General features: G+C 41.4%; 1 protein-coding gene across 4 annotated transcripts in view; it reads left to right on the top strand.

Moving 5' to 3' along the window:
- Positions 1-15,743, top strand: part of EXOC6B (exocyst complex component 6B) — a 490,548-nt gene that overhangs the window by 266,386 nt on the left and 208,419 nt on the right. For all 4 annotated transcript variants that reach the window (XM_031949716.1, XM_031949717.1, XM_031949718.1 and 1 more), the window contains exon 16: positions 12,210-12,321. In XM_031949716.1, the coding sequence (XP_031805576.1) occupies positions 12,210-12,321 (112 nt within the window). The remainder of the gene's footprint in view (positions 1-12,209; positions 12,322-15,743) is intronic.

Below are 15,743 nucleotides of genomic sequence, written 5' to 3' on the forward strand. Positions count from 1 at the left end.
CTATAGCAACATATTTAAAAGATTATAAAAAATGACTAGATCGATTTGACTTAAGAATGCAGAAGTGGTCCAATATTAAGGAAACTATGAATATACTAGATCATATTCATAACAAAATAAAAATCACATGATTATAGACAAAGAAAAATTATCAAATAGAGCATCTATCTAATTTTTTAAAAAGATTCTACACCGTAGGAATAATTTTCCTATAGTATGATTTTCCTTAATATGATAAATATCTCTTTAAACCATAGAGTTTCTCTACTTGAAGTTTGTGAATTAAAAAAAAGACCTATTTCAATCTGATTGGTTTCCTTTTTGATAAAAGAAATTGTTTTGAGGAGTTTGGGATTAAACAATGAGAACTACAAGTAAACATCTCTCCCCACCCCACCAATGAGGACTCTTCATTTAAGTTAAGAGATAGCATTATTGGTATTAGAGAAATAAAGACATATCATTTTCAGAATGATCAGCTGTAAAGGAACAAGACCCACTGTTACCACCATTACATGCTATATTTCTAAAAATGATAAAGCAATCAGATAAGAAAAAGAAACTGAGACAATAAGCATAAAGAAAGTAAAAAGGATCTTTTTTTTAAGATGATGATCAATCAGTTAAGCATTTATTAAGCACTTATTGTGTGCCAGACATAGTGTTAAGCACTGAAGATACACCTCCCCCCTCAAAAAAAACCAAAAAACCAAAACCCATCCCTTCTCTCAAAGAATTTATAATCTAATGGGAGATGCACCATGCAAACAAATACAGGTAGAGCAAGCTATGTATAGGACAAATAAGAAATAATTAACACAGAGGAGCCACTAGAATAAAGAGAGTTTAGGGAAAACTTCCTATAAAAGATGAGATTTTAGTTGGATCTTAAAGGAAACCAGGTAAATCCATAAGTAGAAATGAGGAGCGAGTGTTCCACACCAGGAAAGTCAGAGTAAATGCATGGAGTTGTGAGGTGTGGGGAATGTCTTCTTTGTGAAACGAGCAGGAGGTTGCAAGCCTTATAGGCAGGGAAGATGGAATTGCCCTCTGCAGTAAGAAGAAGATGGGGAAGGTTAAAATAAACCATATAAATCATTAGCCTTTTTTGTATGTTACCAGCCAACCCTAGTAGGAGTAGATTGAAAGAGAAATTTCCTTAAATCATTACTTAATATATACAATATTGGGGCATCTAACCAACAGTGCGTGTGCATACACACACATGCATACATACACAAAAATTTTATGAATACAATTATAATACTTTAGAAAACAGAGAGTTAAATAATTGGTCATGTTTTTTCTATTCAGATATTTTCAAATGCCAGTGCTGTCTTAGTTAATTTACATATTTATTGCCATATCAGGCTACCAAAGAGTTAATTTGTAAAACTAGGATTAATACAAAATTCATCTGAAAAACAAAATATTCAAGAAGCTCAAAAAAACTTATTCTTAAATAGGAGGAAAGAAAGAGGCTCAGCAGTATCAGATCTCAAACTATACTTTTAAGCAATGATCAACAAAACTGTTTGCTGTCGGTTAAGAAATAGAAAAATTGATATGTAGAATGAAATTTTTAAAACCCAACAACCAAAATTGGAACAAAAGGTTTTGCAATTGTCAATGCTGAAAAATTAGCCATGCATATATCTTGTAAATAAAAAGCTATAATAAAAACTAAAATAAAAAACCCAGCAACCTAAAAATCATTATATTATTTAGTATTATATCTTTGATCACCTCAAAGTCCACAAGCACTTGGCTATTGACCAAAAATTCTGTTACTCAAGGCTTCCTGAAGAAATTAGGTACAAAGCAGCATCTCCTGTTTTATATCCCAGTTAATGAAAGTGAGTATGTGAGTTAGGTTTGAAAGGCCACATGAACAGAAGAACAGGACAGAGAATGATACCTTCTCCAGCTATGGAGAGGTGAAGAATTCTTGGCAAACAAGTGATAAAGAGGATATCATTGAGGATAAAATTGACAGTTTTGATAATATAGAATTGAAAATTTTTTGCACACACAAATTCAATATAGTTAGAATTTGTATAGGAAGAGTTAACTCTTCCTATGGAAGAGTGGAAATATGTTTGCTTCAAACTTCTTTTTTCATGGGCTGCTATTGAAGACAATTAATTGACTCATGCGAAGAGGAACCATTTTGTAATAGATAAGTGGTTAAATGCTATGAACAGGCAGTTCCCAAAAGAAGGACAATCTGTCGAACATATGAAAACATGCCCCAAAATATTAATAATAGAGATGGCCATTAAATTGGCAAAGATGACCCAAAAAAGAAGACGGTGCTTGTTGAAAGGACTCTAGGAAGACAAGCATAATTTGCTTTGTTGGTGGAGCTTTTAAATTAATCCAGCTGAGCTGGGAACCGAGGGAATGATACCACAAAAGTAACCAAGTATGCAGTTCTTTCTAAGTGAAGTGACATTAATAGACCTGTGATCCACAGAGAGCAGATCAAGAGGAAGAAGATGTATGTGCACAACTTGGGACAGCAAAACGTTTTAGCCTTAAGATGAAAACAGTACATGTGCCCATCAGTTTGAGAATGGTTGAATAAATTAGGGCATGTGCGTAATGAAATGTTACTGCCATGGGAGAAATGGCAAATGATTGAGAGAAGTCTGGAAGGACTTTTATGAACTGATTTAGAGTGAGATATGTGCAATGACTGTGGAGCTCTCAGCAAGGCAGTGATGGGGAATCATGTTTCCTACCTCTTCACAGAGAAACGAAAGAACAGAAAAACAAAAACCCAGTGCCTGCTGTTATGAAGGGTGGGAAGTAGTGATAGTGGGTACCAAAGGAAACAAAGTGCACAATAAAAAAGCTAAAGAAAGTTCAGGAAAAACATGCTAGAAGGAAACTATTGGAAACTTAAATTCATTACACGCTTCAAATAATAGGAATTTTTGATGAACGTTTCTCTTTTTGTTTGTTTATGAGAGTGAGCATTTTTATTTCTCAAGTTCACCGTGAAAAAAAGATACTAAAAATGGAGTTAGTTCCATTTCTAGATTTGTCATTATAAAGGCATATGTTTTATTTAGCACAAGAAGGATACATGTTGACTTGGGGTGTTGAACAACCCCCTATGGTGGTGAAGGAGGCAGAAGAGTCAGGAGAGGGAAGGCAGTTGAGGTTGAAGGAGAGCTTCTACAACATTCAGTGGTACATTAGGAGAAGGAAGGAATTGGTACAGTTTCAGGCTGAGGTCGAGTATGGAAGCATGTTGCTCCCTGAGGTGATCTCTCTGATAGTGGACAGGGTTACTCCAGAGAGCTGAGGAACAGCAGACTTTGAAGGATCACAGATGGGAAGGAGACAAAGCCATCTTATTTGGGCAGAACATTCTTTACTGGGAGTAAACTTTGGTTCAAAAACTCCCAATTTTCATTTCTCACTGGGTTGGGAAGATCGAAAATGAGAGAGGATGCTATCAACCAAGAAAATGGCACAGGACTTGGCTGTATGGAAAATTATATGTAGCAGAAGCTGATTTGAAGAACTAAAAATCCATGGAGCTATTTCATTTTTTCTTTTTTTTTTTTTTCCATGCAATTTTAAAAACAGCTTTTTTGGAAAAGTTTTGAGAAAACGTGTATGGACTATAATTTCCTTTAGGAAATAAGTTTTCCTATAATCATTTTACAAAAAAATGTTTTGTAGCCTAATGAGCTTTGCAATCTCTCTGAAGCCACCTCTGGGATTCTTCTTTATTGCTTCATGAAAACATCTGCAGTGAGGTTCCTGTGTAGTGAAAAGTTGATGAGCAAGCCCCTGACCTTTCTGATGATGAAGCACCTGAAAATGTTGATTACATTTAACTCATAGGCTGCTTCCATTTATCTTGTCACAATTTTGCCTCCCTCTGTTGAGTCTTGACCCAAAAAAAGGATCTTGGGAATCTGATTGTCAATTAGTAGGCTGTCTGTGTACCTGCTTTTAATGGCCTTTATTTTTATACTAAATAATGGCTTTTTTTAGAAATCCCTTTTCTTTTACTTTGAAGTTTTGATATACAGTTAATATATCTTAGAGTTAGATGTTAATTTTTTTTTTCCTACAAATATAGTTAAGTTTGATAGAAAAGACCCCTTTAGACTAAAGGGGAAAGTTGGTAAGAGGTGTTAAAGAAATGAAAAATGGGGGGGAGAGCATTGGAGGGAAAAAAATACTTGGTAAACTTCTTTCTTATTTTTGTAAAGAAAGACACCGGGTTGGTGTTAAGTCTAAGGATTCTGGTTAGAATCCTGATCAGAGGGAGGGCTGTGTGTGTGTGTGTGTGTGTGTGTGTGTGTGTATGTATGTGTGTTATGTTGTTTCTGGGTCCTGTCACCTTTGAGTTGCAAAAACTACTCAGGGAATTTTAGGTGAAGAGTATGATGCTTTTAAACCTGGGAGAGTTACAGGTAATGATTGGATGGAGGGAGACAGACACAGACACAGAACCATATTACCCTCTCCCCCCCTCGCCCCCCACCATTTGAAGCCTTATATTCTTTCTTAGCTTTATTTTTGTTTCCTCATTATGTTCAAAGTGTGAGTCACTGTTGCCAACATTGTTTAAATACATATCAGTTAGTTGTCATAAAAAAGCTGAGCCTCTATTTTCCATAAACTGGCCAGGAAATCCATTTCCTTACAGTCCAGTGACCCCTCTTCTCTTGCTCATAGAGAGAGAATGACCAGAACCAGCTCTGTTCTATAGAAGAGCTTCTTTTGTAGGTAGCTAAGTAGAATAGCAGGTAGAGGGTTGGACCCAGAGTCCTGGTTCAAGAGCCTGCCTCAAACAGTGACTAGCTGTGTTATCCTAAACAAGTTGCTTAACTGCAGTGTGACTCAGTTTCCTCATCTGTAAAAGGGGATTGATGATAATGGCATCTATCTCTTAGGATTTTTGTGAGGATAAAATGAGATAATACTTGTAAAGTGCATTGTAAACCTTAAAGAAAAGAAAGTTGTTTGGTCTTTTGATCATATTTTTCTCTTTGTGACCCCATGGACCATAACAAACCAATAGTATCCATGGGATTTTCTTTTTTTTTTTTTAAATTTAATAGCCTTTTATTTACAGGTTATATGCATGGGTAACTTTACAGCATTAACAATTGCCAAACCTCTTGTTCCAATTTTTCACCTCTTACCCCCCACCCCCTCCAGGATGACCAGTAGATGTTAAGTACATTAAAATATAAATTAGATACACAATAAGTATACATGACCGAAATGTTATTTTGCTGTACAAAAAGAATCAGACTCTGAAATATTGTACAATTAGCTTGTGAAGGAAATCAAAAATGCAGGTGGGCATAAATATAGGGATTGGGAATTCAATGTAATGGTTTTTAGTCATCACCCAGAGTTCTTTCTCTGGGCATAGCTGGTTCAGTTCATTACTGCTCCACTAGAAATGATTTGGTTGATCTCGTTGCTGAGGATGGCCAGGTCCATCAAGAACTGGTCATCATATAGTATTGTTGTTGAGGTATATAATGATCTCCTGGTCCTGCTCATTTCACTCAGCATCAGTTCGTATAAGTCTCTCCAGGCCTTTCTGAAATCATCCGGTCATTTCTTACAGAACAGTAATATTCCATAATATTCATATACCACAATTTATTCAGCCATTCTCCAGCTGATGGACATCCATTCAGTTTCCAGTTTCTAGCCACTACAAAAAGGGCTGCCACAAACATTCGTGCACATACAGGTCCCTTTCCCTTCTTTATAATCTCTTTGGGATATAATCCATGGGATTTTCTTGGCAAAGATTCTGACGTTTCCTTCTCCAATGGACAAAGGCCAACAGAGGTTAAAAGACTTCATAGCGAGTATGTGAGGCTACTCAGGTCCTCCTGACTCCAGGCCTTCATTCTTTCCACTGAACCACCAGAGGCACACATACACACATAGATATGATATAGATGATAGATATAGAGAGAGATATGATAGCTATAATCAGCTATTGCATATATGTGAACCTACAGCTATAATAATTTCTTAAAAACAATGAAGTTAATGACATTAAAAAACTTTTGAATTTAAAAATCAAGTTAGTTAAATAGAAACATTTATAGATATATTAAAATGAAAAGCTTTACATGATTAAAAAAACAACCCATGGGACTTTAAAATTAAATTAATTGCTTTAGTTCTTGTGGTTTCAGGGATCAATGAAATTGTACTTAATCTAATTTAAAGATGAATTTTAAGTTGAGTTTTTCTTTGTATGAAAATAGTTTTGTCTACCATTTTGCTAGGGGCCTAATTTTGGCATATTGGTTTCAAGTTAAAATATGTTAACACATTGTCCAAGTACTAGTTTGATAGTCTTATTGTGTCTGTCCTTTTTCTCTCTCTTTCTCCATCTCCCATTCTTCTTTTTTCCTCCCTCAACATGACACATTTAGTTCTTTTTTTTTATTTATAGCTTTTTATTTACAAGATATATGCATAGGTAATTTTCCAGCATTGACAATTGCAAATCCTTTTGTTCCAACTTTTTCCCTCCTTCCCCCCACCCCTTCCCCCAGATAGCAGGTTGACCAATATATGTTAAATATGTTAAAGTATAAGTTAAATACAATATATGTATACATGTCCAAACAGTTATTTTGACACAGCTCGTTCTTTAGTGTTCATAGTTAGGTTCAGAAAGGCAGCTCCTGGATTTACCTCCCTTTGGACCCCTTGCTTCAGTGCTGGGTTCTGACTAAGGGATTAATTGGAAAATGAGGATGAGGATGATGCTGGTTCTTATGTTGCTGGGATGTTTAGCCTGGATTTGTGAAGCTTTCAATTAAGATTTTTCCACCTTTTGTCTGTCTAGATCTCGGAGGTGGTATCTGCTTAAGCCCAGAAGAATATCTGTAAATGCATAAACTGCAGAGGTTTGCAAAGTAGCTCTCCAATTATATTGGAATCCAATTCTCAATCTATTTCAAAACTCAGATTCCCAGACCTCATGCTCAGAAGACCTTAGATGATGAGCCTGGCCCAATCTGGCTACATCTGTAGAACCTTTGATTTTTCTAAGTTTGCCCATTTGGACATTAGATTGTGGTTGTAGGAGCAATATGGGCAGTGGGAAATCTAGAGAAAGAAATTGGTGAAAAAATCAGTAGACTTAGCATTTCTATGGCAACAGATGTTGCCTTTCCTTCCTTCTAGAAGCTGATAGATTGCAGAAAAATGCATTGCCTTTTCCTTGACTTGGCCAGCTCATCACCAAACACTGATCTGATTTCTCAGGCAAAGTTAGCCAGGGTTCGGGGCCCATTAGCCAGGACTGTCCAGACAGGGTCTGCTTGCTGGACTGAAGGGCTGATGGGCTGCCTGCTTTGCTCACCCACAGACAGAGATAATTGGAGGTTTTCCTGTATTTCCCCTGCATCTTCTGCTTTATCCCTTCACCATTTGGCAGGTAGGATGGGATCAAGAGCCAGAGGCCAGGGAAGGGGGAAAGGGTGAGGAGGAGAGGGGACGTCCAGGAGCTCTGTACTTATTAACGCTTTTGAACCTGCCAGTTTGAAATTTTCTTTGCCTGTCATTCCATTCAGGAAGATAAAGGACACTGTCATTCCAAGCCTAATGCAAGGTTGCTGAGAGATCAAAGGACTGCATGGCATTTTAGCCTCTTCCCAAAATCTGCTTCAAAAAGAAAAGATTACAACTCTTAGAAGGGACAGAGATGGGATCATTTTAGGGGGCACTTCCTGGTGGCAATTAGGCTCTTCTGGGCAGATGTAGCAAGAACTGCCTCCAAAGGTGAAATTATTTCTGGTTAAATTGAAGGTAGAAAGAAGCTCCTTTTTTCTTTTCTGACTAGACAACATCTCCCTAGGTCTTCTGGAAGATTTGAACATCCATGAATCAAATAAGAAATAGGTGCCATGTAGCAAGGGACTTCTGGAGAGATTCGGCTTTGACACTTGTCTGGACAGTAGGGAAGGGAATGAGAAAGGAAGGGAAGAGGCATTTAATTAAGTACTTACCGTATGCTAGGCATCATACTTAGCATGCTCCAAATATTATCCATCTGTTTTGATACTGGAAGATAGCTTTATTATCTCCATTTTACTTCTTCCTGTTATTGTCTCCATTTTACAATTGAAGAAATTAAGGCAGCGAGCAGTTAAGTGACATATCTGAGGCAGGATTTGAATTCAAATCTTCCTGACATCAGGCTCACTGCTCTATCCACTGCACCACCTACTGCCTAGAGAGTAGTCAGACTGCAGACATTCATGTTATGTTATAGAAGCATTTATTTTGGTTGCCACTTATTCTAGTAGTTGGTGTGATTTCCCCACTTCTTGTCCTTTCTGATATAGACGTTTGCCCATGAATCAATATTGCCAGTTTGGAGAAGTCCAAGAACCTATATCCTGGCTCTCCCTCTCTCTCCAATTCTCTAAATGTCAGGGCTTTGTACCTCTTTCATCATTGGAAATCGTTGCCAGGCAGAAGATTGGAGATAATTGCCTTAAAATACCATGAGGTGATTTGCATCAGACCTTGGTGTGCAGTAGTGGGGGCTCCCTGGCACCTTTGATTTATACTTCTGGATCTGAAATTCAGTGGGTCAGTGCCATCCTGCTCCCTTCACCTTCCTTGCATTTGATACTTACTAATCTTGCTGCACTTATTACCTGTATTTTTGCCTACAATACTTTGCTTAGCCTCTAGATTCATTGGAAACAAGGTCTTGGGTATTTCCAGATCCATTCTGGTCACAATTTTCTGTCTATTTTTCCCACTGCTTTTTGCACAAACCATTTTGAAACAGAAAAGAACTCAGAAGAATAAAATCAAAACGGTTGCTGCTTGAGCTCTAAACTCTAAAGGTGATCATTAAAGAAGGTCTGAGAGTCACTTGTCTACCATCTTTGAAGTAAAATCGGGTTAATGTACTGTTTTTTGTCATCTGATTTATTGCCATCATATTTTACTTCGAACAATGGTGCTGACGTGTAACTTGTAGAGAGATACAAGAACATTGATGGTCTAACAAGGTTCTTAATGAACTTCTGCTATCCCTGGGCTGAGTAATCAGTCTTCAGCAGAATTGGGAAATGGCTAGGCCCAACTTTTTGACTTAACAGCTAATTCTGGGTGAGTGCTTGGTCCCAAACAAAGGATGTTCAAAAAACCTTACAAGGTATTCAGAAATCCTTTGAACAGTTTTAAGCTATTAACTAATCCCAGTCCCAATTGTAGCCCTAACTGAAATTTCCTTTCCTTTAAAGCTAAAAATACCCTAAGATTTTTAGGACACCCTGGATAAAGCTGCTTTTCTAACATAAAGCTTTGACCAAATAATGTTATTGGTGTGGTAACTTTGTCATTAATCAGATTCTTCTCCCTAGAATTCAATGCAATTAAATACACATTGAGTCCCTACACTGTGCTTGTCACTCAACAGTGATGGGATAGATGTCAGTGTGAATAAAATATGACACTTCAAACTTTACAATGTAGAAGAGAAGATAAAACGGCTAAATAGAGTACAAGGTCCCAGAAATGAGGCTAAGAGAAGTCCTGTTAAAGTCTGGAGAAAGGAGACTGTGTATCCAGCCATGAAGGGCAGAATAGTGGCCTGTGAAGCTCTAGGAGAAGCAGCCTACCCTGGGGCAGAGAGCACAAGCTCTGTGACGCTGACCCTTCTCTGATCCTGCTTCTTTGCTTCTAAAATTGAAATCATAATACTCGGCTCTGCTCAGTGTTGAGGAAGGTGGTTTTTAAACCTTAAAGACATAGAAATGCAAATTATTACCATTATTATTGGTATAAATGGCTCCATAATCGTGAGAAATGTCTGGAGGAGCAAGTAGTCCACACTGGCTAGAGTGGAATGTGGGTACCTGGCTAGGAGTAGTGGGAAGTAAGGCTAGGAAGATGTTAGGGTATGATATGGAGGGTATTCTGTTCCAGGCTGAGGGCTTTGGGCTTTATCTTGTTTATCCTGTATATACTTAATGTCTTTTCTGATAGAATGCAAAGCCTTAAGAACAAAGACTGTTCCACTTTTGGTTTTGTTCCACTTTTGGTTTTGTATCCTCTGGTACCTAGCACAATGAATGACACATTGTAGGTGCTTAATAAGTGCTTGTTAACTGATTGATAGGCAAAAGGGAGCCAGTAGCAGGGTTTGAGTAGGAAAAGAGATGATCAGAGCTAATCTTTAGAAAGGTTAATCAGGTAGTCATATGAAGAATGGGGAAATGTGGGGGAAGAACAGTTCAGATGTCTATTTAATGGCCAAAGGGAAAAGTAATGAGGACCTAAATCTGGGTTGTAAAAGTTAGAGTGAGAAAGAGAGGATACAGTCAGAATAGTGCAGTGAAGAGATTGATTTACTGTGATTTGGCACCTGATTCGATGTAAAGAAAAAAGATAGTGGAATTAGATTCAAATGGCTTTATTTCATTCTGGAAGTAGGAGTATGTATGAGGGAAATGGGAGGATCCCTGGAGAAAGTTGTTAGTTTGGGGGGAAATGATGAATTTGGTTTTAGTCAGTGAACATTTATTAAGCCAGAATTGTGTTACACACTGGGGATATTGAGAAAGGTAAAAGATAGCCCCTGATCTCAAGGAGCCCGTGGTCTAATGGGAGACACCGTATGCAAACAACTATGAACAAACCAACTATGTACAGTGTAAATTAGAAATGATCAACCAGGAAGGCAAAAAGGGAGGGATCAGGAAAGGCTTCTTGTAGAAGGAGGAATTTTAATTGGCATTTGAAGGGAGCCAGGGAAGCCAGGAGGTAGACATGAAGACGATCATTCAACGTCTAGGGACCAGCTACTGACAATGCCCAGAGCTAAGAAATGAAGTGCTTATGCAAGGAATAAGGGGGTCTCATGATAGAGAGAATGCATAAGAAGGAGGGCTTAGAATACAAGGCAGAGGATTTTATATTTAATTATCCAGACTTTCCCTTTTGAAAAAGCTTTAATCAATTCATTATGTAGTGCTAGGAAGGCCTGGGATGCTAGGCTGTATCTGTTTTGGTTGTAGGGATATCTAGAGGTGGGAAGGATCCACTCAAGTTTATCGAAGAGGAGGAATGGAGTGATATGACTTGTGTTTTAGGAAGATTAGTTGGACAACCAAGAGGGTAGAAGGGACCTAGGAGAGACTGAGGCCAGGAGACCATCCATGGGCACGAGGTGATGAGGGCCTTCACTAGGCCATGTCAGGGGAGGAAAGGGGGCCCATTGAAGAGATGTTACAGAGGTAGAACAATGTGACAGCAGATGGGCTTTGGGGATAAGAGAGAACTCTTCCCCTCTGGGGAGCCTAGGAGAAGGGGGTTCCCTTGGTGATAATAGAAGAGGTTGTAAGGAGGGTTTGGGGAGCACGAGGATGAATTCGGTTTTGACATGTGCAGTTGATGGTGTCTGCTGAGCCTCCCATTAAAGATGTAAGAGAGGAGGTTAGCCAGAGAATCAGTAGGGGAAGAAGATTAGAAATCCTTAGCATAGAGAGAGTGATGAATTAAATGCATCAGCTGATGAGATCACCAAGTGAGGAAAGAAGGGGGCTTTGGACAAGCCTCTGTAGGACCTTTGGGGTTGGGGTTCTCTGGAGGAGGATACAGCAAGAGACGGAGAAGGAGCGGTCAGAAAGGTTAGAGCATCTCTTCAGCCTTCTTCACGGCTGCCCCCTCAGTGCCCCTGGACAATGGAGAAGTCTCCAGTTCAGCCTCTATGGCAAGAGTCCAACTTTCCCTGTAGAATGCCGTCCCCTGACTGTTTTCCTTAGGGTCCTCGACCCTTTTGACTTAATTGGAGCAAGTTCCCAGGCTTATGCAGAGGCCATGTTTCCCTTCTGAATTGGAGTTAGCCAGTTCTTTATGTAGTGCTGGACAGGCCTAGGACTCTGGGTTGTAGTTTGGAGTGAGTGTCCAAAGGTGGAAACAAGCTTGGAGTTGAGGGATGGGGCTAGAAATGGAAACTCAATTGCTGTCCATATTTCTTCTCTGCTTTTCCTGGGGTGAGGGTAAGTACCCTGGCAGACCCCAAGGGTTTGATAGCTCCCTTTAATTTGAGAATGTCTTCCAGGACTGGTGGCGGTGGTTAGTGCTCAGTGATGCTTCAGATGTTGCCGCTCGAATACCGCCGGGTCCATTCTTCGGCCTGGCCAGGCTAATGGTTGATCTTTGTTTTTCAGCTCCACCGAGGTGGACGACATGATCCGGAAGTCGACAAACCTGCTATTGACACGAACGCTGAGCAGCGCTCTGCAGAATGTCATCAAGAGGAAGAACGTGGGGCTGACGGAGGTGAGCTTCCCCTGGCCAGGGCCCGAGCATCTCTGGCGTTCTGGGCCCACGTTGCTGCCACACTCTTCCCTCCTTTTCTCACCTTCACCTTTCTGCCATAAGGCCCCGGGCCCTTTGTGCCTTAATCTGTTTGTGCTTTGTCCTTTCTCCTGCAAAGCTGAGCTATTTTTCTCTGTGTCTTTCACGGGCTTAGCCAGCTTTCCGGTCAGAAGTTGATACGGTTGGAAGGAATAGTGTGGATCATTTGCCATTAGTTATATGAGCAGGATTTTGCTCAGAGGATACTCTCAACATCAGGTTCTTATTAATGTTGAATGACAGTCCAAATACAACATTTTATACGAATTCAGCTCTTGCCTGCGTAAAATCACGGATGCCGAGGATCTTGGCAGTCCCAGCACTTGGCTGGGGTGTGTAGCCCCAGCTTTGGCAGAAGTCTCCCAGTCCCCTCCAATCCCCTTATGACAGGTAACACACTTGATCAGCACCTAATCTAGGGATCTTTCCCGGTACAGAGACTTCCTACTGAGGGTCTTAGTTGTGGCTTATTCTGTCCGGATGAGGGGGACATGCTCACAGCTCCATCCCAGCCCCCTAAGAGCAGGCCAGATAACTCGGGGCCTTTTGGAATTTGGGGAAACCGTTAAAGAAGGAAGAATTTCCATTTGGTTGAAAACTCAGGAGTGCAATAGTCCAGAGCTTTGTTGGCCAGCCAGGCATGTGATGGGGGGTGGGGAGGGGGGGAGAGGAGCTGGCTGGGTTAAAACTAGGCCCTCGTACCCAGCGCAGAGCTGGTTTTTAAGGGAGAAGGACAAGGACTTTGGATGTGGGTTTCCTGCATTGAGGTATCAGTTGTAAAGTTGAGTGCTGGGCTGCAGCAAGGACAGCACACACTCTGCAATCAGAGTATGAGAGCACTGATGTCCTGAGCAGTTGGATTCTTGTCTTGCTGGACAGTGGGCAGGGCCCTCCAAGAGCTAGTACCAGGGCTCCAGGAAGACTCCTGGGCAGCCAGAGAGCTGAAAGCAAGCATGTCACTCTACCTGCACGGCTCTGCTTTTTCTTTCCAGGCGATCAAAGAGGAATCAGTCATTATGGGGTGGGACGTGGGCTGTCAAGTCAGAGACAACTGGGGGAGAGCCTTGTGATCATCCAGTCCAAGTTTTGTCTTTGACAGATGGAGAGACTTAGGGTCCAAGGAAGGGAGAGATTCCCTGCTCCCCAGCCTCTGCACCCTCAGTAGGTGCAGTCAGTTAGCTTGGCGGGGGGGGTGGGGGGTGGGGGGGAAGGAATTATTTGTCATCCCCGCAAGAGTGAGGGTATGATGAGAATGGAGAGCTCTGAGTGAATTAGATTCTTTTGGGGAAGAAATATCATTTGGGGTTTTGGCTTTTTTTAAAAATTTATTATGAGAGCAATACCTTTTTATTTTTCAAAATATATGCAAAGAAAGTTTTCAACATTCGCTGTTTCAAAATCTTGTGTTCTAAATCTTTTCTCTTCCCTTTTCCCTACTCCCCTTTCCTAGACAACAAGTAATCCAATATATGTTAAACATGTGCAGTTCTTCTATAGATATTTCCACATTTATATCATTGCACAAGAAAAATCAGATTAGAAAGGGAAAAAATGAGAAAACAAAAGCAAGCAAATAACAACAAAAGGTGAAAACACTATGTTGTGGGTGCCCATAGTCCTCTCCCTGGATGCATTGGAACTGGCTTGAATCATCTCATTGTTGAGGATGGCCACATCCATCAGAATTGATCATTGTACAGTCTTGTTGCTGTACAAAATGATCTGGTTCTGCTCATTTCCTTCAGCATCAGTTCCTGTCAGTCTCTCCAGGCCTTTCTGAAATCCTCCTGCTGGTCATTTCTTACAGAACAATAATATTCCATAATATTCATATACCACACTTTATTCAGCCATTCTCCAATTGATGGGCATCCACTCAGTTTCCAGTTTCTGGCCACTACAAAAAGGGCTGCCACAAACATTCTTCCACATGTGGGTCCCTTTCTGTCCTTTAATATCTCTTTGGGATGCAAGCCCAATAGAAACACTGCTGGATCAAAGGGTTTGATGGCCCTTTGGGCATAGTTCTAGATTGCTCTCCAGAATGGTTGGATCTGTTCACAGTTTCACCAATAATGCATCAATGTCCCAGTTTTCCTGCATCCCCTCCAACAATCATTATTATTTTTTCCTGTCATCTTAGCCAATCTGACAGGTGTGTAGTGGTATCTCAGAGTTGTCTTAATTTGCATTTCTTTGATCCACAGTGAGTTAGAGCACCACCTCATATGACTAGAAATAGTTTCAACTTCATCATCTGAAAATTGTCTATTTGTATCCTTTGACCATTTATCCATTGGCGAATGCACGTATGAGACACACGCACGCACGCACTTTTACATCCCCCTATAAGAATATCTTCCTGCCCCTGGTTTCCCATCCTGGCTGACAGCTCATGTACCTGGGCCCCTCTCCCAGTTTTCGTCCCCCTTTCCCTCTCTCTCCTTCAGAGGTCGGCCTTCTCAGAGGTGACTGCACTATGAATGGTGCCCAAACGGGCTGGTTCTGCTCCCTCTGTCTCACCTTCTGGATGCCCTGAGGAAGTCTCCCACCCCCCCAGGACAGGACCCCTGGACAGGTGTCTCCTTGTCTGCATCCCCTTCCCTCGTCTGCCCCCAGCCCAGAGCACACACGCTCTCCCAGCAGGGCCCGGCCCTGTGCTTGTTTGTTTTGGGGTCCAGGGCTTAGCAGATGCCAGCTAGGGGATCAACTCCATGGGGGTCAGCGGTAGTGAGTATTGGGGCTCCCAGTAGCTCTCTTGGTCTTGGTGAGCTGTGAACAATGGCAGGAGCACACTGAAGTCACGCTTTGGGGTGGTACTAGGGATCTCTGCAGACCCCCCACATCAGCCTTGGGAAGTCATTGCTGCAATGCTTATGTTATGAATGAGGAAAGGGGCTCTGCAAGGAGGTGAGAGAGAGGGGGAGGAAGTTGAGCCTTGTGGGGAGGCCCGCCAGGAAGCATCTGAGGCAGGCTCTGACCTCCCAGGGTCCCCTCCCCCCTCCCCTCAGGGTCTTCCCAGACAGGCTACAGCCGTCCCGGGGGCTCTCAAGTTCCTCAGGCCTCCCAGCCATGCTGTGACCCACGTCCACTGACCTCGCGGAGGACCAGGGGTCCCCTGCCCTGCAGGGGAGGTGGCCGGCTGCGCCTCCCTCCCCTTTGGGGCTCACGGTGTCCTCATCCGTGTGTGAGACGGTCTACTGGCTTGACCTACAGGAGCAAGTTTGTGAGGCTGGGGGAGGGGCGCACAGCATCACAGAAGAGACTCAAGCCATGATGAAATGTTCTCTCTGAAATGGCTCCCACACAAGTCGCTTCGTGATGGCCCCCTCCCCCCGAGCGGC

The sequence above is a fragment of the Sarcophilus harrisii genome, chromosome 2 (genome assembly GCF_902635505.1).
Source record: "Sarcophilus harrisii chromosome 2, mSarHar1.11, whole genome shotgun sequence".
Lineage (NCBI taxonomy): Eukaryota > Metazoa > Chordata > Mammalia > Dasyuromorphia > Dasyuridae > Sarcophilus > Sarcophilus harrisii.